At 28.7% G+C, this 27472-nt stretch overlaps 1 protein-coding gene across 2 annotated transcripts in view; it reads right to left on the bottom strand.

The window, feature by feature from the left end:
• The window catches only part of LOC107455881 (uncharacterized), an 86744-nt gene that overhangs the window by 27239 nt on the left and 32033 nt on the right, over window positions 1-27472 (bottom strand). For both annotated transcript variants that reach the window (XM_071183344.2, XM_087167975.1), the window contains exon 2: window positions 13959-14054. In XM_071183344.2, coding sequence (XP_071039445.2) covers window positions 13959-14054 — 96 coding nt within the window. The remainder of the gene's footprint in view (window positions 1-13958; window positions 14055-27472) is intronic.

Here is a 27472-nt window from a genome sequence, read left to right as displayed (position 1 = left end):
GTGTTTGGCGGGCCCACAATCATTTCCACCAAGAAAATTAATAGCGAAGCTATTTTGGGTCACAAACATTTTGGGTTTTCTTGTTGTAATATGACTATGGGAAACTTGCGTTTAAATACATTACTGTAGGAAGCGTATTCCATACGTCATGCACACGTACATATATCATTGCGCACCCTCCCCACGCATATCATGGCGCACACCCTTCCCTCCCCACACACATCGTATGTGATGGTAGCCGACGAGGCAGACGGCCTCTTCTAATAAGTTAAGTGTCTTGTATTTTGTGTATTGTCCAGTGTTATGTCCTATATGTGAATAAATGTTACTTAACGTAGTTCTGATGCTCCTTGCCTTCCCCCATATTTTGGGGGCACGGCCTTCCCTCCTGCAATCCTAAGACAACAATACCCCTAGATACCTGAAGCTGTCGAAAAATAAAATGCACCAAAGACGTTCTACATTTTATTTTGATGAATTGCATTAAGACGTTAACAAACAGACGTGTTGTGTTAAAGGCAATAAATGAAGTTCTTCTACTGGACGATATGTTACAATATTTTTTTTTGACGGACGGACTGCACCCAATACCAAGGTAGGCGAAATTTTATTAATTTCGTATTCAGAATTTTTATGTTAAATAGAATTGAATTCAAAAGATTAGTAATTTTGAACAGTTCCAATTTCCGCGTTAATTTGTTTTGAATTGTTTAATTCTTAATCTCTGTTTATCTAATTTCGATTTGTTTAAATTTTCCATTGTAAACTAATCATGGCACTAAAATTAGGAGACATCCCCCTAATCGCCAATTCCTTAAAGTACGGAACTACTCAGGCTGTTAAAGCTTTAAATTCAATACTAGCACTCCCTGTTTTCGATAGAACATCGAGAAAAAGGATAAGAAACTTTTCAGCATTTCCTGATGATTTTGATTTCGAAAAACATAAGGAAAATTTGTTAGCTATTCTCTCTTTAAAAGAATTTATTTCAGTAGCTAATTTGTTGCATTTAGAAGTTGAAGGTGATGAGCAAATTTTATGTCAAATTATTTTAAACGCTTTATCAAACATTATTGAATTTCAAAAAACTTTAAGCACAGATTTTTTATCGGAAGACGAAAATGAAACTAATAATCCGATATTCCCGCCGAATCCAATAAATCAGAATACTAATGCTTGTGATTTTTCAGTAGGCGCCAATCAAGGTCAGCCAACTACCCCCGTTAGTGAAGAGCTTGTATCAAATATTCAAGGTCTTTCATTTTCTTCAAATCAAAATAATTCATTTAGTAAACAAAACAATGTAAATCCTTTTTCTTTTTCGAATGAGTTAGCGAATTCGGAAATGAATTCACAGTTCTGGTTACTTTTAAGAGACATTTCTTCTAATTGTAGAAAATTTTCGGGTGAAGATTTTTATTCTATTAAAAGTTTTTTTCGAGATGTTGAGGAAAATTTTGATTTATTCCCAGCTATAAGTTCCTCTCAGAAATTAATTTTTGCCAAGCGTTTGATTTGCGGAACTGCCAAATCATTTTTGTTTTCAAAAAGAAATTTAAATACGTATGACGCGTTCAAAGAGGAATTAATTAAAGAATTTTCAGATACTGTTACTTCAATAGAAATTCATCGAGAACTTGAAAAACGTAAAATGTTGAAATCCGAAACTTACATACAATATTTTAATTCAATGCGTGAATTAGCTAATAGATGTGATTCTACAATTGATGAATCATCTATAATTCAGTATGTTATAAATGGAATTTATGGAACACATTCTGAAAAAATTATTCTTTATGGAGCGAATTCTTTTTCGGAATTTAAGCAAAAATTACGTACGTATGAAACTGTAGTAAACAATAGGATCAATATTCCAAATTCTTCAAATTTTCTCCATACACATGATAGCCTAAAACAAAACAACTATAGAAAGCCTTCAAAATTGAATGTTTTAGAATCAGCTAGAGCTCCTCAACGTTGTTTTAACTGTAATGATATCGGTCATTTATCTAAATCGTGTCCTAATCGTTCACGTGGTCCCAAATCTATATTATGTAATCTGTTTGGTCATAAATCCACAGAGTGTAGGCGAAATAATCGAAATTATAATTCTGCACCACATGCCAATGTAAATACCGTTCACGAATCTCCCTCTCATTTTAATATGTGTAAAGAAGTAATAATATCTGATCAAAAACTTAATGGTTTAGTAGACACAGGTAGCAATTTGACATTGCTAAGAAAAGCGGCATATACAAACTTAGGCGCCCCACCATTAAAAAGAAACAATAAATTGTTAACTGGTTTTGGTTTTTCACAAACAAACATCATCGGTTCTTTTGATTCCGAAATTATTATTGATGATCAAAATTTCCCTGTAACTATTTCTGTTGTGCCGAATAATTGTACAAATTATGATCTAATAATAGATTGCGACGTTATTCAACAAGCAAACCTCTCTATTTCACCTGTCGGAGTTCAATTTTCAAAAATTTCTAAACCCTCAGATAATGTAATTGAAAATTTCGTTATGATAATTTCTGACGATTCTCCCTCTTATGATATCGGTCCTAACGTTTCGAAACAAACTCGTATAGAAGTTGAGCAACTTTTAATTGCTTATTCGCCAGAGAAAAAGAAAACTGCAAATATTGAACTTGATATCGTACTAACTGACGACGAGCCAATTTTTCATAAACCCCGACGTTTGCCATTTGTTGAGCGTGGCATTGTAGACGAACAAATTGACGAATGGGTTAAAAATGGAATTATTGAACCTTGTTCATCCCCGTACGCTAGTCAAGTTGTGGTAGTTCGTAAAAAAGATGGTAAATCTCGAGTTTGTATTGACTATAGACGTTTAAATCGAAAATTAATTAAAGATAACTACCCTCTTCCTTTAATTGATGATATTTTAGATTGTCTTCAAAATTCTAAAATTTTTATTACACTTGATCTGAAAAATGGGTTCCTACACGTTCCGGTTAATGAAAAAAGTCGTAAATTCACTAGTTTTGTTACACATAATGGTCAATATCAATTCAGACGTATGCCCTTCGGTCTTAGTAACGGTCCATCAACTTTTATGCGTTACATAAATGCTATTTTTCGAGACCTAATTGCTAAAGGCATTGTTTTGCCATACATGGATGATATTGTTATCCCTGCTGCTAATGAATCTGAAGCTCTTGAATATTTAAAAATTGTTCTTGATGTAGCTCGTGATTATGGACTTGAAATAAATTTTCAAAAATGCAAATTTTTACATAATAAGATTGAATTTCTTGGATACGTAATAGAAAACGGAAAATTATCACCTTCTACGTCTAAAACTAAAGCCGTTCTTAACTATCCAGATCTCAAAAATGTTAAAGACGTACGACGATTTCTCGGACTTACTGGTTATTTTAGAAAGTTTATACCCTCGTATTCCACTATAGCAAAACCTCTAAGTGACCTACTACGTAAGGACAGCCCCTTTCAGTTTAAAATTGGTCAGAAAACCGCATTTCAGAAATTAAAATACTTACTTTCCCAAAAACCTGTTTTAAGTATTTATAATCAAAATTCTCCTACTGAGATTCATACTGACGCATCAATAGATGGTTTGGGGGCAGTCCTACTTCAAAAATCTATTCTTGACAACCAACTCCATCCAGTATTTTTTATGTCAAAGAAAACATCGGACAATGAAAGAAAATATACAAGTTTTGAACTAGAAGTACTCGCAGTTGTAGAAGTACTAAAAAAATTTCGTATTTATGTGCTTGGTACCAAATTTAAAATAGTAACTGATTGCGACGCCTTAGTGAAAACTTTGAACAAAAAAGAACTTAATTCCCGTATTGCTAGATGGGCATTATATCTTCAAGAATTTGATTATACTATAGAACGCAGAACTGGTACAAAGATGTGTCACGTAGATGCTCTTAGTCGCTCTCCACAGTGCATGGTCATTCAAGATAGTTTACATCTTCAGCTACTAAAAGCGCAACAAACTGATGACCAAATAACCGCAATAAAAACTCTTCTTCAAAGTACACCTCACGATGATTATATACTAAAGAACAAATTATTGTTCAAAACTGTTAATGGAATCGATTTAATTGTAGTACCTGACGAAATGCAGACCAACATCATCAAAACTGCTCACGAACGTGGTCATTTTGCCGTATTACGTACACAAGAATTGGTCAGCAAAGACTTTTACATACCACATCTTAAAGATAAAGTTGAGAAATGCATTAAAAATTGTGTCACATGTATCCTAGCAAATCGAAAACGTGGCAAACAAGACGGTATGCTACATCCAATCGAAAAAGATGACTCACCTCTTCACACTTTTCATTTAGATCATCTAGGTCCGCTGGCAACCACCTCGAAGAAATATAAACACATTTTCACAGTTATAGATGCTTTTACTAAATTCAGTTGACTCTATCCCACTAAATCCACAGACGCTGCAGAAGTCATAGATAGACTAGAAAAGCAAAGTCATATCTTTGGAAATCCAGCCAGAATAATAACTGACAGAGGATCTGCATTTACCTCTGCTGCATTTCAAGATTACTGCAATAAAGAAAAAATTGCTCATGTTGCCATAACAGCAGGCTTACCAAGATCTAATGGCCAAGTTGAGAAACAAAATTCCACCATTATTGCCGTCCTTTCTAAACTCTCAGCAGACAATCCAGAGAAATGGTATACCCATGTTCCCAAACTGCAACAGATACTGAACTCAACGTTTCAGCGAAGTATTAAGATGACGCCCTTCGAACTCCTCATTGGTACGAAAATGAAGTCGAGAAATGATATCAAGATCATAGAACTGCTAAACGATGAGACAACAGCTAATTTTCAACAACAACGAGATGAACTACGCAAAAACGCAAAGAACCAAATTTGCAAAGTTCAAGATGAAAATCGCCGTTATTATAATCTCCGTCGTAAGCAGGCACAAAAGTTCAAACTTCATGATTTAGTTGCAATTAAGCGAACACAGTTTGGTCCAGGTTTGAAGTTAAAGAAAAAATTTCTAGGACCCTACAAAGTGACAAAAATCAAAAGTAATGACACCTATGACGTAGAGAAATGTGACTTCGTCGATGGACCTTTCAAAACCTCTACTTGTGCAGAGTATATGAAACCATGGCCTCACGATAATGAAAAAACTTAATTTTCTATTTGAAAATAGTCATTTTTTTTCATGAAAGACTGATTGACTTTATCAAGAAACTAAACTTTTTTTTCCTTCCTTTAATATCATTGACTCTAAATTTTATATTTAATGATTTATTTTTATCTTGTTTTAGAGAATATTTACAGTTGCAGATTAATGTTTCATTGAAATGTGAAAAAGCTGTTACTGATATTTGTTTAACTATCGGTAATGTATGAAATTTTCTTATATTCTAGTATTTCAGAAGATTGTAATGTAAACAAAAAATTGTTTTGCTAAAATTTTTCAGATTAATTTTCTAATTATTTGATTGTATTGTTAAATATTAGTCAGCTTAATTTTCAGATTTTTTTTTAATTGTATTGGTAGATAGTTTTCAGATTTAATTTTATTGCTTGTAACACCAGGCGAGGTCGCCTTCCTGGTCATGATGGCCGATGTAGGAAGCGTATTCCATACGTCATGCACACGTACATATATCATTGCGCACCTTCCCCACGCATATCATGGCGCACACCCTTCCCTCCCCACACACATCGTATGTGATGGTAGCCGACGAGGCAGACGGCCTCTTCTAATAAGTTAAGTGTCTTGTATTTTGTGTATTGTCCAGTGTTATGTCCTATATGTGAATAAATGTTACTTAACGTAGTTCTGATGCTCCTTGCCTTCCCCCATATTACAAAATCTGATTTGATTATTTGTAGCTATATGGCAAGTTTACAAGTCGTAAAGTTATTATTTGTTATGCGTATTGCTAGTAATATTTTGATGTAATAAAACAAGATATTTCCGAAAGAAAAATCGCAGAGGGAATTTTATCTAAGAACATACATGCGACATGTATTTACTTCTTAATTAAAGACTACAAAAAAGAGTCATGAAAAAAGTTTGTACAGTAATTTGAAAGTATAGAATTTTGATTTTACCGATTAATGTTTTGTTATTTAAGTTATTAAGTTTTAATAACTTATTCAGCTTATAGGTGTGTTGATTTTGAGATATTAAAAAATATCTATTTGCAACTCTAAAATTAAAAAATCGTTTAACCATTCTAATATTTCATTATTTGTTTATTCTAAAAATATTAACAAGGAATGATTGTATCAAAATCCAAGTAATAATGGCATGGAAAAATTTATTGAATGATACACTGACTAAAATAGAAAATCATATGAAATTATTGTAGCTTTTATTTATTGTTTGCTCACCTACAATGAAAAAACATGAACTTATTAATCCAAGGAATGAGTCCCCAAATAATTATAGAAATAATTATATTTTTTATTGTTTCGTAATTAATTTAAAAAATGATTAATTTGTAAAAACTTTAAATATTAATTGGTAGATATCAATTAATATTCGTCAATTCAAATTATAAAATAACAAAAACACTCAATGAATATTCATGCTTTAACTATGAATGGCAGAAAATCGTGTACGATGTCATGACGTCTTGAATAGCTTAAATTATTACTTATTAATAATTATTTATTTTCCTTCTCGTATTAAAAATTCAATGTTTAAATCAGATTTTTGGCATGTCCTTGAACTTTTTACCTTTTATATTTATGCTTTAACCATGAAATGCCAGAAAATCGTGTACGATGTCATGACATCTTGGATAGCATAAATGATTTCTTATTAATTATTTATTTTCTTTCTCTTATTAAAAATTCAATGTTTAATTCAGATTTTTGGCTCGTCCTAAGTTGGGTGCTTTAATGCCTTTACAATCTTTAAATAAATTGATTATTAATTGATTATTATGGTATTTAAGTGTTTTAAAATAATTATAGTTTACTTCCTAGATTTATAGTTATATTTTTTAAATAACTTTATCGCAAAATACAAGCCTTAAAGGTATCAAAAGTTAAAATTTGATATTACTTTCAAAAATTCATTCTGAAAAGTTTCATATCAAGTTTTTAAAAGTCATTTATACTTCTGCCTTTGGGCAAGCGACTTTTACACCTCATGTCATATTCCCATCATTTTTATCGACATTTTGATTATTTTATTCTTTCACCCGTAAAAGGAAAAAGTAACCACAGGGGAAATTTTATTAGTTTAATGTTGTGTATTTATTGAAGTAAATATTTTTAATGTCCTATTTCGAAACACTAAATTGTACTTCATATTTTTGAATGAGAATTATACATACAATAATGCAAATTAATTAAAATGCAATGTCTCGTACATTTTTTGTTAGATTTCTCTACTCATAGATACTTTTTTGTTAGATTCTACTACTTATTGAAAATATTTTAATATAATCTTAAAGAGATATGTTTTAGTTCTTACTGATAAGATCTTCATTTATGGGTAACTCTCGGTAGTGTTCTATGTGGAATAGGTTAATATGTATACATATTAACCATAGCATTACAAGGCTACGGAATCTTTTCAACTTGTATAAATTTTTTTAAGAGTTGTATACATGCTAGACAAATGCATAAGTTTTTCATGTTTATATAAACTAAATCGTACTCTCTGTGAACATTAAGTTTAAAGACTTCTTCCATTAAGTGAGTTTCATTAAGTTTAAAGACTTGCTTTCTGTCCCCCTGGTCCAGATCATGTCCATGAAACCATGCCGTTCTAACAGCTCTACTAGTCCATTCTCCTCCCTACTCTACAGCAGCCTCACAGAGGAGGTAATATAATTAAGTATATGAGCAGGAGAAGCAGGACAGGAACAAGGGCAATGTGAATAGGTCTTTTCCCTGTTGACAAATTTTAAACATTTGATGTGACCGTTTCGTAACCTGACCGATGTAGTTTGTGCAGACCTTGTGCCTTCGAATTTTAGGGACAAACCCGGACGATTTCTAACTTACCAATCGTGTGTAAGCATTACAAGGCTACGGAATTGAACATTGGTAGTCGTAAACTCAAATTTAGGTCGGCTTTTCAACGACGGTTATAAAATAAAATAAAACCGTGTGCGGGAGGGACTCTGCACGCAGTATTTGCTTTAGCCCCGTGGATGAGAAAAAAAAAAAATTCGGATGCCAAGAGCCTAAGAGAAGTCATAGAAGGAAGAACACTTCCCTTTTCCGCAAGCAAGTCCACCTTCTCATTGCTGAGGATCTTAACGTGGGGAGGGATCCATTGGAGGCAAACTTAGCTTTTATGTGAGAGTATTAAAATTTTGAAAAATATTTTTTGTCCGACCTTTTTTTAGAATTTTCGGCCAGTTTTGTAAGCATTGAGTTGAACTTTTGCCGCCTGTCAGAATATAGGCCTCAGTTATTTCAGAACGGATGGCGTAATTCAAAGTCTCTCTGATGGCAAGAACTTTTGAGCGAAAAACCGAACACTAGTCTAGGTGGCAAAGTTTAAAGACTTATGACATATATATATATATATATATATATATATATATATATATATATATATATATATATATATATATATATATATATATATATAGATAGATAGATAGATAGATAGATAAATTTTAAAGGGTATTTCAATTCAAGCACTTTTTTTCAATTTATAGATAAATGTAATATTAGAAATTTAACAAGATGTAAGAGTTTTTTTGGCACATTCATATATATTTCAGTTTTAAATTATTCTTTATTTTGGCGCGAAATAAATATTTTTCAAATTTACTCTTTGCGAATGATAAGCTTGCTTAATCATTGCTGTATTTATATATTGAGTGATTATCTCGAATACCGTCTGTATTACTTCTTTCAATAATCAGGTACGTTTAAGTTCTCAATCCGCATTGAAATGGCAAAATCTTTTCGCCTATGTACAGTGCTCAAAATAAAAAACGAACCATCGGGAATAACATTTGATCCAATGATCGAATATTTATAACGTTTTAGGACACAATCAAAATGGTTTAAAGGGGTGACCTCAAATATGCTAATTATCTAGTGCAGACGATATTTTAAGTTTTGAAATAAGACACAAAATGTACTTTCTCTGAATAAATATACCTTTTTTCAACTGGTTCGGATTTCTGATTCCCAAAATATAGGAGGTAGCCGCAACCTGGGAAATATGGTTCTAATAGTTTGATCAGGAGAGTGGACCTAAGTTTGGACCCCTTAATGTTAATTTTATTTTTTGCGCATCCATTAATATTTCTAAAACTTTTTAAGCGAATTGAAGGATTTTTGCTCACATGTTTAAAATTCGTTTATCCAATCAGGGTGCGTAGCGTTTTTAAAAAGTGCTTAAAAGTGCTTATTTTCGATTTTCGTCTTTTAAAAGCCCTTTAAATGTGCTTTTTTTTTCATTGGGTGTTTTTAAAAAGTGCTTAATTTTCCTCTTTTCAAAATGAGATTTTTCCTTTACCATGTTAATTTTTGCTGAAAATTATGCAAAAAAGACGCAGTTCACATTGTTCTGTTCAACGTTTTCATTATTAATTCAACTCCTATCTATTTCGGCGTATTTCCAGTCTGTAGCGTATGAAAACGCCATTCGTTTTATATGATTCAAAACTTCGTGATTTTTAACAATGCCAAAAGTTTTTTTTTGTCATGATGGTTAAAACAAGATAAAACTGTCAATTGTCAACAACTTTCCCACCCTGTTCAATTATGACATTTTTTTAAAGTTCTTAAAAATATCTTTTGAGTGCTTGAAAAGTGCTCTGCTGAATAATTTGGCTACGCACCCTGCCAATGTAAATTCCATGAAAAAATAGCTTTTAATAAATATTTATCATTTAATATTATTTTTTATTATTTTATTTATTATTTTATTTATTAATATTCGAAAATATTTTGAAGTGTAAGATTTACATTTTCTACACCATTTCAGAGAATGTAACTTTACATGTCAAAATGCGAAATTTGAGCGAAATCGGTAAAATAGGCCAAATCAGTTGATTGTAACATTTTAATCAATCAATCTGAGCAATCGAAAATTTTGAAAAAATCGTGTCTTCACAATTCGATTTCCCAGAAACTATATGATGGAGTTTGTCCAAATTTCTGAAAATTACATGCTTTAAAATGATGTGAGACATCGTAAATCTCACGATTCAAACTTTTACTACTTTTCATAAACAAAATAGTGAAAAATAATAAATATTTATTGAAGTTTAGGTTTTGCATGGATTAATATTCATATAACCAAATTTTAAAATTTTGTGCAAAATTTTTTCAATTCTCTTGAATAGTTCTCGAGATATGGCGAAAGTCGCAAAAAGTAAAATTAGCATTAAGGGGTGCAGATTTCGGACCCCTCTCCTGAGGAAACTATTGGGACCAAGTTTTCCAAATTGTGGCTATATTTTGAGGGTCAAAAATTCGAAAATGACATGTTTATTCCAAAAAGTACGTTTGTGTGTCTTATTTCATAGCTTAAAATATCGTCTGCATTAATTAATTAGCATGAGTGAAATCCTTGAGCCATTGCCCTTCAATCCTCAAGATTGAGTAATAGAACGTGAAGATCAAATTAGATCAAAAGTTATTCTGGGTGGTCCATTTTTTATATTGCGCACTGTGCATATATTGTTTGAGAATACTAGTTACATATGAATTCGAATTGTTGAAAATACTTCACTATTTCAGAACATATTTTTAACCATTATGCTCGAGCGATAAGATAAATTAGGTGATGCGTGAGTTGAAATCTATGACCTAAGAAAAACAAGACAAACACACCGAAGAAGAAAAAAAAAAGACTACTGAGAATTCAACACACAATATATCGTGCTGAAGACTATATACAGTTTTGAAAGTAGAAATATATCATGATCTTTTTTCTTCTTTTTTATCCAAAGAAGTTTTGCTTCAAGAACTTTAAGGGAACAGAAACTTTAATGTCTTACTTGGAGTTATTTTATAGTTTCTAAAGTTCTAGTATTTATTAAAAATCATTTTTCATTGAAACGTTTAATTCTTTTTTCATCTAGAAAACTTTGATAACAATACAAACAATAGATGAGTTTTTTAAAAAATTTTTTAAGTTTCTTTTGAATTGAGTACAATATTTTTGTAATATTATTAAAAAGCAATTAAAGAAATTCTTTTTCGTGATTTTTATAAGTATGTGCTTTAAAAAAGTTTTAAAGAGTTTTTAAAACAAAATGACTAGTTTCTTGAATTAAAGTGCTGCATTTTATACTATAATTTTGATCTGGAATTTTTGACTGAGTACCCCATTTTCCTGTTCTAAGTTGGGTTAAATAGTAAATTGCAATGTGTGATGTAATTCTTTTCAAACATAGATATTGCATATAACACGCTATTACTCAAAGTTAAAACAAAAGTTATCTACCAAATCTAAATTCTTAAGCAATTATTCATTTTACAGAAATTATTTTGACACGGCATATTTTCCACTTGATGTTGAATAATAAGCTTGTATTGTTGGTGCAGAAAAGAGTCAAATTCAGTAATATTGAGAAAGGAAATAATTTTTTAAGCAAAGCAGTTTATTTTGAAATTTTAAACTGTTCGAGTTTAATAAGTAAAAGCAATTACTTTCTGCTCAGCTATGTTTTAAATTTTTAAACAATTAGGGTTTAATAGTAGACTGACCGTAAGAAACAGTTCCCAGTAAATTACTGAAGTCAAGCATCACTGGCAGCTGTCAGAGAGTGGTTGAGTTATCTCTTTGATTGGTCTGTAAAGATACTGAGGGTGAGCAGTATAGGTCCTCTTTAAACTGTTTAACTGTAAAGTATGTACTCTAGTTCGAGTGCAAGTCGTCGAACTACCAAAGCAGGAAAGCCATCCCCTCTGCAGAGGATCAAAATTGTGATGGCCTACCTTGGATTCTTAAGGATGTATTCCCGACCATCGTCTATAGTCTATTCCATTGCGACATAAATAAAGTACTACTACTTAAGTTCTACGCATGGCATTTTAAATTAAGCAGTCAAAACAGCGTGTCATTATAATCTTTTGACGCAGTTGATACTTTCTTTGCTTTTGAAACCACTTGAAAATTTAAACTTTGTAGATATATTTTCCACTTCCTGAAGCATAATAAGTTAATCTAATTGATCTAATAAAGGACGAAATTCAGTAATATTTGGAAGGCAAATATTTTTAAATAATACAATTTACTTTAAATTGTCAATTTCTGCACAGCTAAGTTGTTCTAAATATTTAGACAATCATGGTCCAATGGTGAACTGATAATAAAAACTGTTCCCCGTAAATTACTGAATTCAAGCATTGCAGCCGGTCAGTGAGCGGATGGGTGACCGCTTTGAGCAGTCTATGAAGGGAAAAGGGGTGCGCGATACCTGTCCTCGTTAAGCTGTTCCATTTAAAAGTGCTATAATAACAAAACTGGGGAGATGTCCCCTCTGCAGACCATCAAAATTGAGATGTCATGTCTTTGGATTCTCAAGAATGATTCTCAGACCGTTGATGTTTTTCTTTACCTTTGAAACCGCTTTAAAATTCAAATTTTAGATATATTTGTAAAATCGTCAATAATAATCTTATTCAGCTAATTAGGAATCACACAGAATTCAGGCCTCTGTCTGAAGCAAACCAGTTATATTGTCTTAAAAATCGCCGATATTTTACTTTTATCTGAATCTTATCCCTCCTTAAAAATTCTCTTCAGAATTTTTTTGAAAATATTTCGATTCAATTACAAGCTACACTCGTGAAAGGGAGTTACATTCAAAAATATATTAATCTGATTTCAAATGCTACTATATAATTATAACATCCTTATATATCACGTAAATTACGTGGAAATTTTTGTGATTCGCTTAGACATGAAATACAGTTTACTGAACTGATCCTTTACTGAATAAAATTTCAGATCAAATTACGGTATATAGTATCGGCAGTTTAGGTGCAAATCTATTTTACTGTCTTACTGTCAAATCCATTTTTACCCTAAAATATTATACCGTAATTTTTCCCGTATGCTGTATTTTTTTCTGTGAATGTATGTATGTATTTTTTTGTACCGTATGAATGCATTTTTTCAGTAATTAATGAAAGTTTTTTTGCACCTAATTTTATAGCTATAAAATAATTGTTCACAACAATTAATTAAAATGTTTTAATTTCATTTTTCGAAACATTAAAACAGATTCTTAGTTCGGTAAATATACCATAATTAGACGAATGAACAGAATTTCTCTATAAACTATGCTTAACTTTTTAAAAAATAATTAGCATAAATGTGCAGTTCTGATAAATGTGCATAATGTGCAGTTAACACAAATGTGCAAATCTATCAGTGGTCACCCATATCATGTTCTTTTTTTTTTTATTCAACTCAAAAGAAGCTTTTTTTCTTCTTTTTTTTGCAATGTGTTAAGTGTTGGTTTATGAATTAATTCCTTTATTTGTTTTAAGCAAAGATTTCAGTAAATAGAATTGCAATAGTATCTTTTGCATCACATAATTTTGATAGTTCTTGGACAGTTTACCGTAATTTTAAAATTGCTTTATTTGTATTCTTTAAATAGTTCAGTAAATGTAATTGTAATACTATCTTTCGCCTCTCATAATTTTGGAAGATTTTTGACAGTTTGTCTTAATTTTAAAATTCCTTTATTTGTGTTCTTATAATATTTCATTAAATGTCTTTTGCCTTTGGTTCAAAGTTTTACAAAAATTGTAATTTTTTTCTGAAAACCTTTTTGTTTCATTTGAGGAATAAAACAAAAAAAAGTTTTTAGACAGAAAAAGTTTATTTATAAATATTGTCAATTTTCTTTCTGTTATTTAAGAGCATGATTTTGTTCTCTTTTCGAATGTTTTTAACTAAACCTCATTTCTGAGATTTTTACATTCTGCACATTTTTTTATCGCATGATACTTACCACTTTCTGGTTCTTTTGAGGACTGAATCTGCGAGCAAACAACGTCAATTCCTTCTAAATCACATCTGGTGTGTTTAACGTCCCATGAGAGAAGCCCTGAAAAAGAGGAAATTTTAATTTAAACTGATGATCATTAATTTAGAACAAAGCATTTCAATTTTTTATCACTGATATTAAGGGTTTTTTGTAATCCGCGATCTTCATAAAAATTTTGCAATCTTAGTCAACCATACAGTCATTGGAATCTACAAATAGGTTTAGTTGTTGTTGTTTCTAATGTCACTTGCCTGCCGCAAGCCTGATTGGTAAAACCAAGCGAATTTAAGGCAGAGGGTGCGTTTCTTGTTTTTCGGCGCAATTTACGACCAAGAATACGACTTCAGATACGCACGTCGTAGTCCGTTAATAGGGCGGACCCATTCATACATCTATTCATTCTTCCACAAATCATTATTTTGACCTGAAACTAAGAACGATCAATCTACAATTTAGTACTCCCAGAGGTGTTATTTGTTATGCGAGCATAGAAGACTTTGTGACTCGACAGATTTAACGTTCACCAGTCACCATTTACTACACAGGGAATCTTCGCCGGTGAGATTGAACTCATGACCTCTTGGACATGGGTCCATCCCAAGCTATCCCGGCCCAAAAATAGGTTTTAAGTTAATATTTGAGTTATTATATGAACGGACAAATCATTCTAGAAGCCTATTTCAGAAATAGGGTAAAATTAAAATTAGTAAGTGATTTATTTTTTCAGGTGAAACTGAAAAGCGTTTAAAAATTTCTTCAGGGTAAGCTATAATGATGCAACAAATAAATTAGTAAATTATTACTGCTGCATGAAAAAAAATTAGCATTTTCAGTTAACGATTAAATGTTTCAATGATGTTATTTTTTTTATAAAATATTTTTGAGATGTTATCTGAGCCATATCAGAAACATTTCAGAAATATATAAACCATATCTATAACTTTTCTAAGGTTGTTGCAGAAAAATTAAAATTTTTTTGTTTCCAGGACTTTCATAGTTCTTGTAATCGTAGTTGTTGCATATCATTAATGTAAAAAATGTAGGAAAATTAGATGCTATAATACAAAACAATAGTTTGAATGAATAAAGAGGGCTATTTTTTGTTCGTTAAATATTGCCATTAATATACCTTTGTAAGCTAAATTAGTTGATAACAGTTAAAGTCTCAAAAACTACTTTAATTTCATTATTACTTGAAATGATCACTTTATTTTCCTTCTGACCTTTACACTTTTATTTGTTTTCTCAGAAGGTTTTAAAATTTTTTGCGATTTGTCTAAATTAAACTAATTAATACATTTAAACATAAAGTTTTAATTAGTAATAGAGTTAAAGCAGTTATTTATTAACGAATTATTCATATTTAATAAAATAAAGCATCAAAAAATTTAAAAATAAATTTACGTTAAGTCGTTGGTCGTTTTTTTCCATTAAGTAACACGAAATAATATTCTTAAGTGGTACTCAAATCTAGCACTCTGTAAAAAATTACGGTGTGTCCGCAATCCGTAAAATCCATTTTAATTTTAAATTTATTTTTACTATGAAATATTATACATAATTTTTACTGTAATATATGTTTAATTAGTGTGATTCGGTGACTTTACGGTAATTATTACTGTAAAAATTACAGTACATCAGATTATTAATCTTCCGGTACAACATGTTCCAGTAAAAATTAGATTTACGGTATGGACCAAATTACGATAAAAAGTTCGTTACCGTAATTTTATCCGGAATTCTTTCCAGTACAGTACTGTGCTTCTAACAGTATCCAATGGAAACTACTATTTTGTGACAATAACAAGCCTGCACTTTGTTTTTATAGAGGGATATTATATTATTTGAAAAGATTCAAGAAGGAAATAAAGCGTTTTGGTATTTGATATTATCGTATTTGACATCGATTAGTGTCATATAATAGTTTATGTAAATTATACTCTAATTTGAATACTTATTAACCAAATACTTATTAGCAGTAGTGAGTAACTTTAAGCATTGAAATCAGGGTAGCATTACGTTAATATCAAATAATATTATGCTAATGTTAGCACTCAATTTGCATGTAAGCAATCAATCAATTTTCAATTAGTTTGAAAAGCTGATAGAAAATGTTTGAAAAGTATAAGTATGACTTAATAATGCTTTAATCATACTTTTCAATTACTTATGAATAAATAAATTTTCATTTGCTTCAAGAAGTAAACTGGAAAATTGTTTTAAGAAATTCTACAAGAAAATATTGATTCATTGATTTTATTCTATTTTTATTTCATTTTTATTAGTAAAAAGTAAATAAAACAAGGAGTCGTAAAATTTCAGATCAAATAAATAAATCATAAAAACTATTGAGACTATGAAGAACTAAAAAGATGTGAGATACCAAAATTGCGTAATCTTATCATTGTGTTTACGAAATTACTTGAGATTTAGGGCTTTAAGATTTTTTCTTTGTTTACCATAGGATTTCCAAATGTTCTAATAAAAAATGTAACAAATTGTTATGAAAAATGCTACGCTGCAGTTGAAACTTTCATATTAATTAAAATGATTCAGTTAGGATTGCAAAGTGATCTTGAGCAAGTAGTAACGTAAAACACAACAGAAATAAAAGTTTATAATAAAATTTCTAAACTTATTACGATTAATATTATAGATAAAACAATTTTTTTGGTTTAAAAGAACGAAATAAAATTTTTTCCAATTTGTTAGAGTTACGTAACATATAGGCGTAAGTTTTAGAGTACATTTTAATCCTATGTTAAAAAAATGATGATCTTTTTTGCAATGAAACATTGTTAAATTTAAAATAAACGTAAAATAAAATAAACATAAAATTATAAATTGCCCATTTTAACAATTTTTTTATTGATTGTTATTTTTGCTATGGTATGTTATTTTTAGCAAAGAAAAACGAAACAATTGAATTAAGTATTTTGATTTCTTAAGTTACAATTTAAGAAAAATGCGTTACTATTTAAAAATTAACCTTATTGGGAAATTTATTTGTTTTATTAGATTTTATTTCATAATTTTTTCTGTTCGTCCTTTTTATTTTATTTTAATAATCAGTCAATTCTTTTCACAAAAACCGTTAAATCCTTAACTTAAACAGTTAACTCTTTAATAATTTTCAATCAAAATCAAAAGTAAGAAAACTTTTCAATCATTCATCAGGGCATTAACTTTTCATGATGAAATATTTTAGTGAAACTTATTCGCATTTTTATTAAATTTTAGGAAACTAAAACACCTGTCACCATCTACTATATTATTTAAGACTCAATTTAATCTATATACTGTTTATCACATTCGTCAACCTATTCTATTATTTATGCTCTGTATAAGTCGGAAGTAGAAATCAACCTTGTTATCACCACCGGGACTCGATCCTCGTGGTCAAATGTATAAATGGCTACTGATTCAAAGTTTAAACAAAACGGATATATTAAAACTTGATATCATTTTTTCGAATATTTTATTTTTTGTTTCGATACAAATTCGGATGGGAAAAAAAGTAAAATGTTTTGGAATTTTTATCTAACTAAGTAATAGTTAAGTAAGTATTACTATTTAGTTAAGTAATTATTCTCGTGTTATTGCGTAAAAAATCATACTTGAAATAATCTAAAAATTAACCTAAACATTATAATTAAAACAATCATCTTTTGACATGACATCATTTTCTCAGATAATTTATTTTATATTTTAATTCAATAAAAATTCGAATGAAAGAAAATTCTTAAATTTTTAAGAATTTTTGTCTATGTAATAGTTACGTAAGCATTACTATTTAGATAAATAATTATTCTCTTGTTATTGCGTAAAAAATCATATTTGAAATAACCTTAACATTATAATTAAAACAATCATCTTTTGACTTGACATCATTTTATCAGATAATTTATTTTATATTTTGTATCCATACAAATTCGAATGGAAGAAAAATTCTTAAATTTTTAAGAATTTTTATTTAAGTAATAGTTACGTAAGTATTACTATTTAGATAAGTAATTATTCTCGTGTTATTGCGTTAAAAATCATACTTGAAATAATCTGAAAATTAACCTAAACATTATAATTAAAACAATCATCTTTTGACTTGACATCATTTTATCAGATAATTTATTTTATATTTTGTATCCATACAAATTCAAATGGAAGAAAAATTCTTAAATTTTTCGATTTTTTATTTAACTAAGTAATAGTTACGTAAGTATTACTTATTTAGATAAGTAATTATTCTTGTGTTATCGTGTAAAAAAATCATACTTGAAATAATCTAAAAGTCAACCTAAACATTATCTGTTATAAGATTATGAGGGTAAATAAGTGATTATAAAAAGTAAAAGCGTATGAATGATAAGTGAATAATCTCATTATTGAAATTGATATATTGATTTTAAGAACCCCATTTAATTTATATTAATAAAAGACGTTATTTCTATCTAAAATTTCTTTCAATCACTTAAGAAAAAAGAAGGCAAGATTACTTAAAAGTACTATTCTCAGAAATGCAGTTAACTTTAACTTTTATTAAATAAATAATTCAATTGCGAAAATACAAACTCGAGTGATTTAAACTTACTCCAAACATTTCAAAAAAGACATTTTGTAACGTGACTTACCGTTTACTAAATGGATTAGAAACGCAACCATGTTTCTTTTTTAAATCCGGAATAGACTGCTTTGAGAATAAAAATTCTAATAGAAGTCGTGAGTACTTTCAAGAATACTCATTAATCCGATTAAATTACTTTTCGATAAATGTAACTAGTTTAAGATGGAGGAATGAAATGATGACTATACTAGATATTCTGCTTAAATTGATAAGCACTGAATAGCTAATATTTCACCTAAGCATTTATGACAGAAAATACATATCAAATGTAATAATGTTTGTTTGAAAAACTATTATTTAATTGTATTAGCATTAGAATTACGTGTCTTGAAATACTTTGTTTTAGTAAATATATTTTAAGGATTTTATGAAGCATTGAATAAAACCATTTTTTTTTATTATAGTGCTCAAAAATAATAATGTATGCAAAATTTTCGTAATTTTTTTGTAAATAAAATACTTTTTTAAGGAATTTTCTGCTTTTAAATTAGAGAGTTATGATAAAATTTTCATTTTAACAAATTACATTTATATTTATCAAACTTGTTTATTTCAGTAAAATGTTAAGACAAATATAATAAAAGATTTAAATTGTCGAGAATTGATGTCCAAGAATATAATAGAGGGGTTGATGGAGGTTAAGGTACCTCATTATCGTGTCAGTATAGTGAGCATTAAGCAGAAGCTACCTTTACTTTCCAGACAAACTGATACGTATCGATCAGGGGTGGGTTTCAAGCTGCCGCAGAGGAATGAACCCCAGTCGTTTAGAATCTCAGATCAGTGGTCTTAACCACTGAGCATATGGGCTTATTACTTATATTAATTTTCTATAGATTTTTTCACTATCTCAATTAAAAGTTTATATGAAGGCCTAATTCAATTTTGATATAATGCTATCTTTGTTCATTTTGTATTACAGAGCTTTAAAAACATTGTTTTTATCTGCTTTGAGGTGCTTTTTGTTCTGCTGCAGAAATGAGCTGGAGCTGTATACACGTTTTAAAATATAAATTTAAGATAAACATGCATGAACATGAAAGTGAGATTAACTTTACATTTTTATAAATGGAGCTCGCCCACCAATAGTAAGGGCTCCGTATCAAAGCATCAATATTCTGATTGTTTATTTAAGAATAAAATGAAAGCTAATAACAACAGTTTAAATATGAAAAACTCTGTTTAATCTTAATAATTTTAGTTTAAATACAGTAATTTCAATTAAAATTTTATAGTAATTCAGTTTGTCTCAAGATGCATTCACTTTGTTTACCTGATACAAAAAGGTATCTATTTGCTTAAAATATCCGAGAAATGTAAGCTTCCGAAGAAAGATAAGATATTTTTCTGCAACGGTTCACCTTTTAAAATTATGGAAAGTATTTTATTAGATAATTGAATTTATAACTTTAAAATGATGTAAATATTTCAACAAGAATGCTTACAACTAAAACAAATTGTAAATTTGCAATCGAACTAGAATATATATATATATATATATATATATATATATATATATATATATATATATATATATATATATATATATATATATATATATATATATATATATATATATATATATATATATATATATATATATATATATATATATATATATATATATATATATAATGAGGAAAATTAGGAAATTGCTGACAATTCATAGCGCCACGTAGTATTGACTCACTTTATTATCACCATATAATATATCTTTTAATGTAAACGTCAAAAACGTTATGCACACTTGGTTAAGTTCTAATTAAGTTTTTAAGATCAAACACTGCTGGTAATTTGTAAAGCAAAAGAGATTACACAAAAGGGTTTAACTGCAATCCATCAGTTTTTGTTTAACCACTTTGCCATGCATGTTCCATCTTCCATGGTTAGATAGTTAAGCAAAACTAGGCTAGTTAAAAACAAAAGGAGAAACCAATTATGATCTATTTCCTCGCCTTGTTTAAACACTTTAGTTGAAAGGATAATATGTTATTATCGCTTCACTTGTAAAACTTTTACTTGTTTGATGGATATAGCTTTTAGTTTAGATCTAACAGAGAGAGGGATAATATGTACATGATATTGGAATACATATAAATACTGATAGAAATAAATTTTTTAAAAAATTTTTGGTAACTTTATTTTAAATCGTTAGAGATATGATTAACTGTTTAATGATTATGTACATACTTAATGTATACTCGTAATATTTGTCTAAATTTAAGGAAGGAAAGCACAGACATAGGCATTTGCTCGAGGCAGATATTCTTTTTTAGATAAAAATATTTATTATTCTCAGTTTGGAAGAATTACATACATAAAAGTTTATTTACAGATTTGAAAAGGAATAAAATGAACTACATTCTAACAAAATCCAACAATCTTTTCAAAAGTAACAGAGTTAGACTTTAGAAATCGATTGCTTTTACCATTTATCCATAATGAAGGATTGAAGAATTTTCACTTAGATGCAAAAGCATGATGAAAAGCACGAATTTTTTTTTTTTTTTTTAAACGCGGGAAAACATTTTTCACTCAAATGTATTCAACATTCTGCTGTGATAATAAACATAACTATTTGCTCGATGATGATTTATGATTTTTATTTGAATTCAAGAATCGTTTTTCGTTATTTGTTTTATTTAATTCTTCAAAATGCTTTGATGCTTTTTCTTCAAAGATATTTAGTGTTTATGAGGACAAAATACATTTTTCTTTATTTATAATAAATTACGATTTAAGCATTTTAACTTTTGTTTTTTCCCATGTTTTTAAATTTATTCATCTGATGAATATAATTTATATTTATATGCTTAACATGCACTTTTAATTTTATTAAAACTAATAGAGGAATAAATACGGATACGTTGCATTGATTATTGTTGTATTTAAATGCTTTTCGTTAAATTGTTTACATAAATTTTTTTTCTTTTCCCTATATAATTTAGAATTTATTACTTAATAGAATCAAATAAAAAAAACCCTGTTAAACAGAAGTAAATAAAAATATGAGAGAGTCATTAAATTGTAAGGAGTTCGCTTTTTAAATTTAAAATATAAACTTGACGTTTATTAAAATTAATGTAAATGGGGCAAAAAGAAACTTTAAAAATGTTTATGTGACATCACAGTCAAGAGTTCTTAAATGCGTTTATTGCTCAACAACTGTTACATTAATTAAGATAGCTAGTTTTGTTGACTTTTTTGACGAGAAAAAGCAACAACTTACAAAAACTAGTTTTTTTTTCTCATTTCATTAAGTTAATTGAGTAAGAAATTTTTTTTTTCAAAACTTTTTCTACCGACTTTTACGAATGAACTTTAATATAATGAGCAAAATCCGGCATTAAGCATCGTTAGTTGAATTCATTTTAAAAACTAGTTAGTGAAAAGATTTTGATTTAAGAATTGGAAACTTTGATTTTTTTTCTTCTTAATTTGAGTTCAAAGTTATAGGTCAAAAGTCTTTAAATATTTTTTTTTGTTGTATTTTCTATTTATTTGTTAATTTGATTCGATACAATTAAGCTTTTAATTAGTTTATTTAATTTTTCTTTTCAATACGAATATTCTCAAGTGTAGAAAGTTGTGTTAATTAGAAGTATGTCTATTGTACAAAGTAAACAGTTTATTTATTTATTTTTTTCACTGAGCACCAAATAATTTTTGCAAACAAGTAATTTGGACAAAAATTCAGTAAAAACTGCAAGAAATCGATCGTTTCAAATGTGATTTTCTGACTGATTTTATAGTTTTTAAATAATTAAATTATTAGTTTATAATTTAATTTCTTTTTAGTACCGATGTTAATTTTGTTTTTGAAGTAGTATTAAAAAGACGAAAGAATCTCACTCTTTTCATGTTCAAAAAGAACAAACAAAGAAAAATTTTACAGAATCGCTAGCTAGAAGAAGTAAAGGAACATAAAAGTTAATTTTCGATAAAGTGGATTAAATTGCTTTTTAAGCCAGACACCTTATTTTCGTTGAGAATAAGTTCTATATTAATCTATACTTTTTTTATAAAATCATTATTAACTAACTTTATTAAATTAGGCGAATTAAACAAGGGGAGCATTTCTTAAAAAAGATTTATTTCTTAAGGAAAACATTTTATAATATAATTTATAAATACATATTTATTAATTTTTATTACTTTACTTGCTTTGAATTACATTTAAAAAATAATCAATAAATGGGAAACTAAGTTAATGTGTTGTTTGTGACGTGTTCACCAGCCATCATCTTTGCAGCCAAATAGCTTGTAATGCTGCAAAAAATGTAGAAAAAGAGCTTACTCTCCAATTTCATCTCTCTTAATCCATGTGAGCTACAAGCGCATTTATGAAGCATAAAGTTGCGAAACGGTTCGTCAGATTACTATTACTACTTCTACTGGAGAAACTTTTTAAAAAAAGATTTATAACATTGATAATATTTAATTGGTTTCTAAAAATCATTTTTACTTTTTAGAAATGTTGTACATTAGGTTTTATATAATTATTATTAGTGCTTATTTTTGTATTTAATTTCAATATTTCGAACATTAATATCAGGGTTGTTGTTTTCACAAACAACCGGAAATAAACGAACTCTACTACCATGAAGTTTGCCTAACTTATTGTTATACTCTCATACAAAAAAAAAGTATTAAACCAATTTTATTTCATTTCATATAAAACAATAATGTCATTAAACAAGGAACTAAAAATAGCATGAATATGGCTAATAGATGCTATTTTGGATGAAATTGACAGTTCAAATCAAGTGCGGTAAGATCAATAGTCTTATATGGAAATGCTGCAACTATATAAGACCTTAGTAAAACTTAATAGACTTATATGGCAGTACTACAACCATATAAGACCTTATTGAGACCAATAATTTTATAAGGAAATGGATGTTAGGCAAGGAATAAATCAGAAGAAAATCTATTACTTATTTACAAACAAAAGATCTTTAGAAAAAATTTTTTGTACAGTAAAAGAGAATAACGAGTTATACTACAAATTCAGAGAACCAAATGTAGTGAAGTTAATTAAAATTCAAAGATGAAATGACTTGGTAATATTTATAAATATAACAATGGTAAACCAGTAAAAAAATAACTTTCCGCAAACCAGAAGGAAAAAGAAAACGAGGTAGACTACGTGCAAGATGATTACAAAAATGAGTGAAAGTATCAGAGCGGTGTTGGAGTTAATAGATGGCGAGTGGTGGCGTCTGATAGATCAAAATGGGTAAAGCTGCTGGAGACAGCCATGGCTGGTAATCGGCTGTAGTGCTGGTAGAAAAAGAGGAAGACTCTTTTTCTTTTAATTATGGTAAATCCCTAATTAAAATAAAAATTGATAAATACATCCACGTCCACTTTTTTCTGAAATTGAAACAAAAGAAGATATTCGAATCATTCTTAAAAGTAAATAAACCAGATGTATGTATGACTAAAAATTATAAGAATGATGTAAAAAAATAATTTATGTGCATTATTTCATTCAAAACTGCATGCCATTTTAAATCAAGGAACGATAAATAATCTAGGTGAGGACATGAAAAGAAATTAAGTGACATAAATAAAATTTCACAGAAGGAAGAAAGGAATGCTGTAAAGATTGAAAGTTGCTAACAGCTCCACCTTCGAAGGAATTCCGGAACTAAATGGCGCAGTCTACTGGAAACTAATCAAAAATTTGTTTCAGGGCAAAAGCGAAATTTTAAAACGAATTAATCTCTTTTTAATATCAACTCCTCAATCGCTTTTTTTGTTATTCTACAAAGCACAACAATTGTCTTCTCGTGTTATATTTAAGGTTTAACCCCGGTAAAAAAAATTCGAAAGTCAAGAATCGAGTTTATTCCTATTTACTTTGTTTAAATTAATATAAAGAATAAATATGTATTTGGAAGAATAACGCCACCGAGTTGTTGCTAATAATTCTTGAATAAAAATGTTATCTTCATTCAATTTAATTACTAGACAAGTAAACGTCAAAAACCATTACCGCAACAAACAGACAAATGAAAATGTATTCTGAAAGCAGCAAAGTGGAAATCATGCGAAAATGAGATCATCATCTCCTGTTTTGAAGTAGATCAGCGGTTACAGTTTTCGGAGTGTCATTAATTTATGTAGCTCTCTGATCGAAAATGTATCGACTAGTTGTCGTCTGCCCTTTAACAATGTAATAGTTCACGCTGATCGATACTTCTGTAGAAGGAAACGGACGGAGTCAACTTTAACATACATTTCTTTTATCTTTCAATAAAGAATCAGGACGACGTTGTTTTAAAATGGTAGCATCTAATCTTTTTTGTTGTTTACTGGCATATATGAACGGGGTTATGTTAAACGTTTTTGATTAAAAACGTTTTTGATTACTACTTTCAATCGTTACTACAAATAATCATAACTAATGATAACTGTGAATATATGCAATCATACATATGACTGTGAATATATGTAATCATACATATGACTGTGAATATATGTAATCATACATATGACTGTGAATATATGTAATCATACATATGACTGTGAATATATGCAATCATACATATGACTGTGAATATATGTAATCATACATATGACCGTGAATATATGTAATCGCATATCTGTGAATATATGTAATCGTAATTTAAGATCGCAATTTTAATCTTAATTATAACTTACATTACAATGCAAATAAATTTCAGAATAATTTACGTTAGCAAGTGATTATGATTACATATAATCTAAATCACAATTGTAAATCGATTGCTAGTAATCATCATCGCAGAGTATTTGATATCTGTATTCAATTAAGTTTTATTCAACTCTGATGTAAGGGTAGACTGAAAATAAATTTTAATTTCATCCCTATTACTTTAAAGCGCGAAAATTTTATAAGAGACGGAAAGAAAAATAATTTGAAATAAATAAATAATTAAAATATGTAAATAAAAAAATATTATTTTGTAAATTTTTAAATTATTGAAGCACTTTACTATAACTTATTTTACTAAACCATCGTGTAATTTACTATATTGTTATCAGAGAAAACTTTCCCTATTAAAATGAATTATTAGACGCAATTTCCCTTAAACACCTCATGTTTCCTGATAAGTTTTAAGCTCGTTAGCGTACTTTAGAGCACAATTTTAAAAGGAGGAATTCAATAAAACGTATACATAGTAATGAATTATATGACATAATTTACTTTAAATAGTTTTCATGTAAGTAAACTCCTTAGAGCAAGCTAAAATACAACTTTAGTGAAGCATATGCAGTAAGGGACAAAGGACTAAATTTTTAAAAATTTGGAAGTCGATGTATTATAAGAAATACTTGGTTTTAAGAAATTGCTGAAACCATTTTTAAATTCTCTAATTATACAACTTGTTTTGCAATGTAGTGAAGCAAATAAGTAAATGTAGTCTTACACATATTAACTAAATAGCATATATTTTATGTTATACATTAACTATATAACATATATTACATATATTAACCATATAACTTTTACTATTACATATGTTGTTTTAATTTTCATACATTCATATTCGCACAGAGAAAAAAAAATCTGGTAAAATTATCCCACTCTATGTTAAGGATATTTCTGATAAAAAAAACCCATTATTTTGGTTAACAAAGCTAAAATACACTGTATTTAAACAATTCATTTAGTAATTATTTTGTTATACGGTAACAAGTGACTTGAAATTCTTTTAAAATTATAGTCCTTATTACTACAAATTTAGCAACAAACAAAAAATAAAAAGTAAATTTTACCAAAAAAATGGTTTTTGTATATAAATGTTCAAATATATTATAAAACTATCAAATTTTGCACATTTACTGAATTTTATCACTTTTTGTAGCATTATATTTTATGGTAAGTTTAACTAAAATCAATACCAAAATGTTTCGGTAAAGATTACTGAGCTTTTTGGTATTTCCATAGAGCCAGAAACACGGTAAATTTTACCATATTTTTGTAGTTTCGGCTATACTTTTATCAGAGCGTAGTTAGTTTAGGGAGAAAGTGAGGGTAGTTTTTTTTATATATATATTAAGGTAATATAGGTAGTGCGTTTATATTTCATAAGATGTAGAGTACAGAGTATATGTGTACTAAATGCAAATTACACCTATACGAAAATGATAATGTTGCGTAGTTTTTTTTAAATTTTTTTTTCTAATTGTCGTGATCTCATGTAAAGATAGGCAAGCGACACAGAATGTCTATAGTTTCTATAATCATAGTGAGTTGTTTGATTTTAATCTCAGTTATTATTGACAATAATATTTAATTGATTTACATGTTTACTTCTTATATTCTCTAAGACAGTGGACAAATTTTATAAATCGCCTCTTACATCGGTGCTTCGTTTAGAAGTTTAGATTTCGTTTGGCATTATGTGACTCGCAAAACAACCCATTTGGTTTTTATTTTAATTTAATGAAACTGAGTGTTAATGCATTTTTTTGTGAAATAAGATTGCAAGTATTTTGTTTTTTGATTAGTATTTTTCACTAAAAATCAGCTCTTCATAGCAAAACCTTTTCTCACGAGAAAGGAATAAAGAAACTAAGTTAAACTTGAATTATGCATTCTAGAGGCTTTAAGTTTCTTTTTCCTCTAAGCTGTGAAAGTTATTGATTTGTTGTGGGAAATCACGTAACAACTGTAGTTTTTATTCAAAATAAGGTGCCGGCTGTGAGAATTTGAACAATAAACAATATTCTTTTTCCCGTGGTATATTTGTGGTTTAGAATAATAAACAGTAAAATCTACGAAAATTTCCGTTCAGTGTCTTTTCATTTCCTTTTTTTAATTTTTTTTAGCTTTCCATAGGGAATATAAAAATATTATCAAAGT

The sequence above is a fragment of the Parasteatoda tepidariorum genome, chromosome 7, assembly GCF_982258835.1.
Source record: "Parasteatoda tepidariorum strain Cologne lab strain chromosome 7, Ptep-v5.0, whole genome shotgun sequence".
NCBI lineage: Eukaryota > Metazoa > Arthropoda > Arachnida > Araneae > Theridiidae > Parasteatoda > Parasteatoda tepidariorum.
Note: the sequence above shows the minus strand (reverse complement) of the source record. Positions and strands in the feature narration are given on the sequence as shown.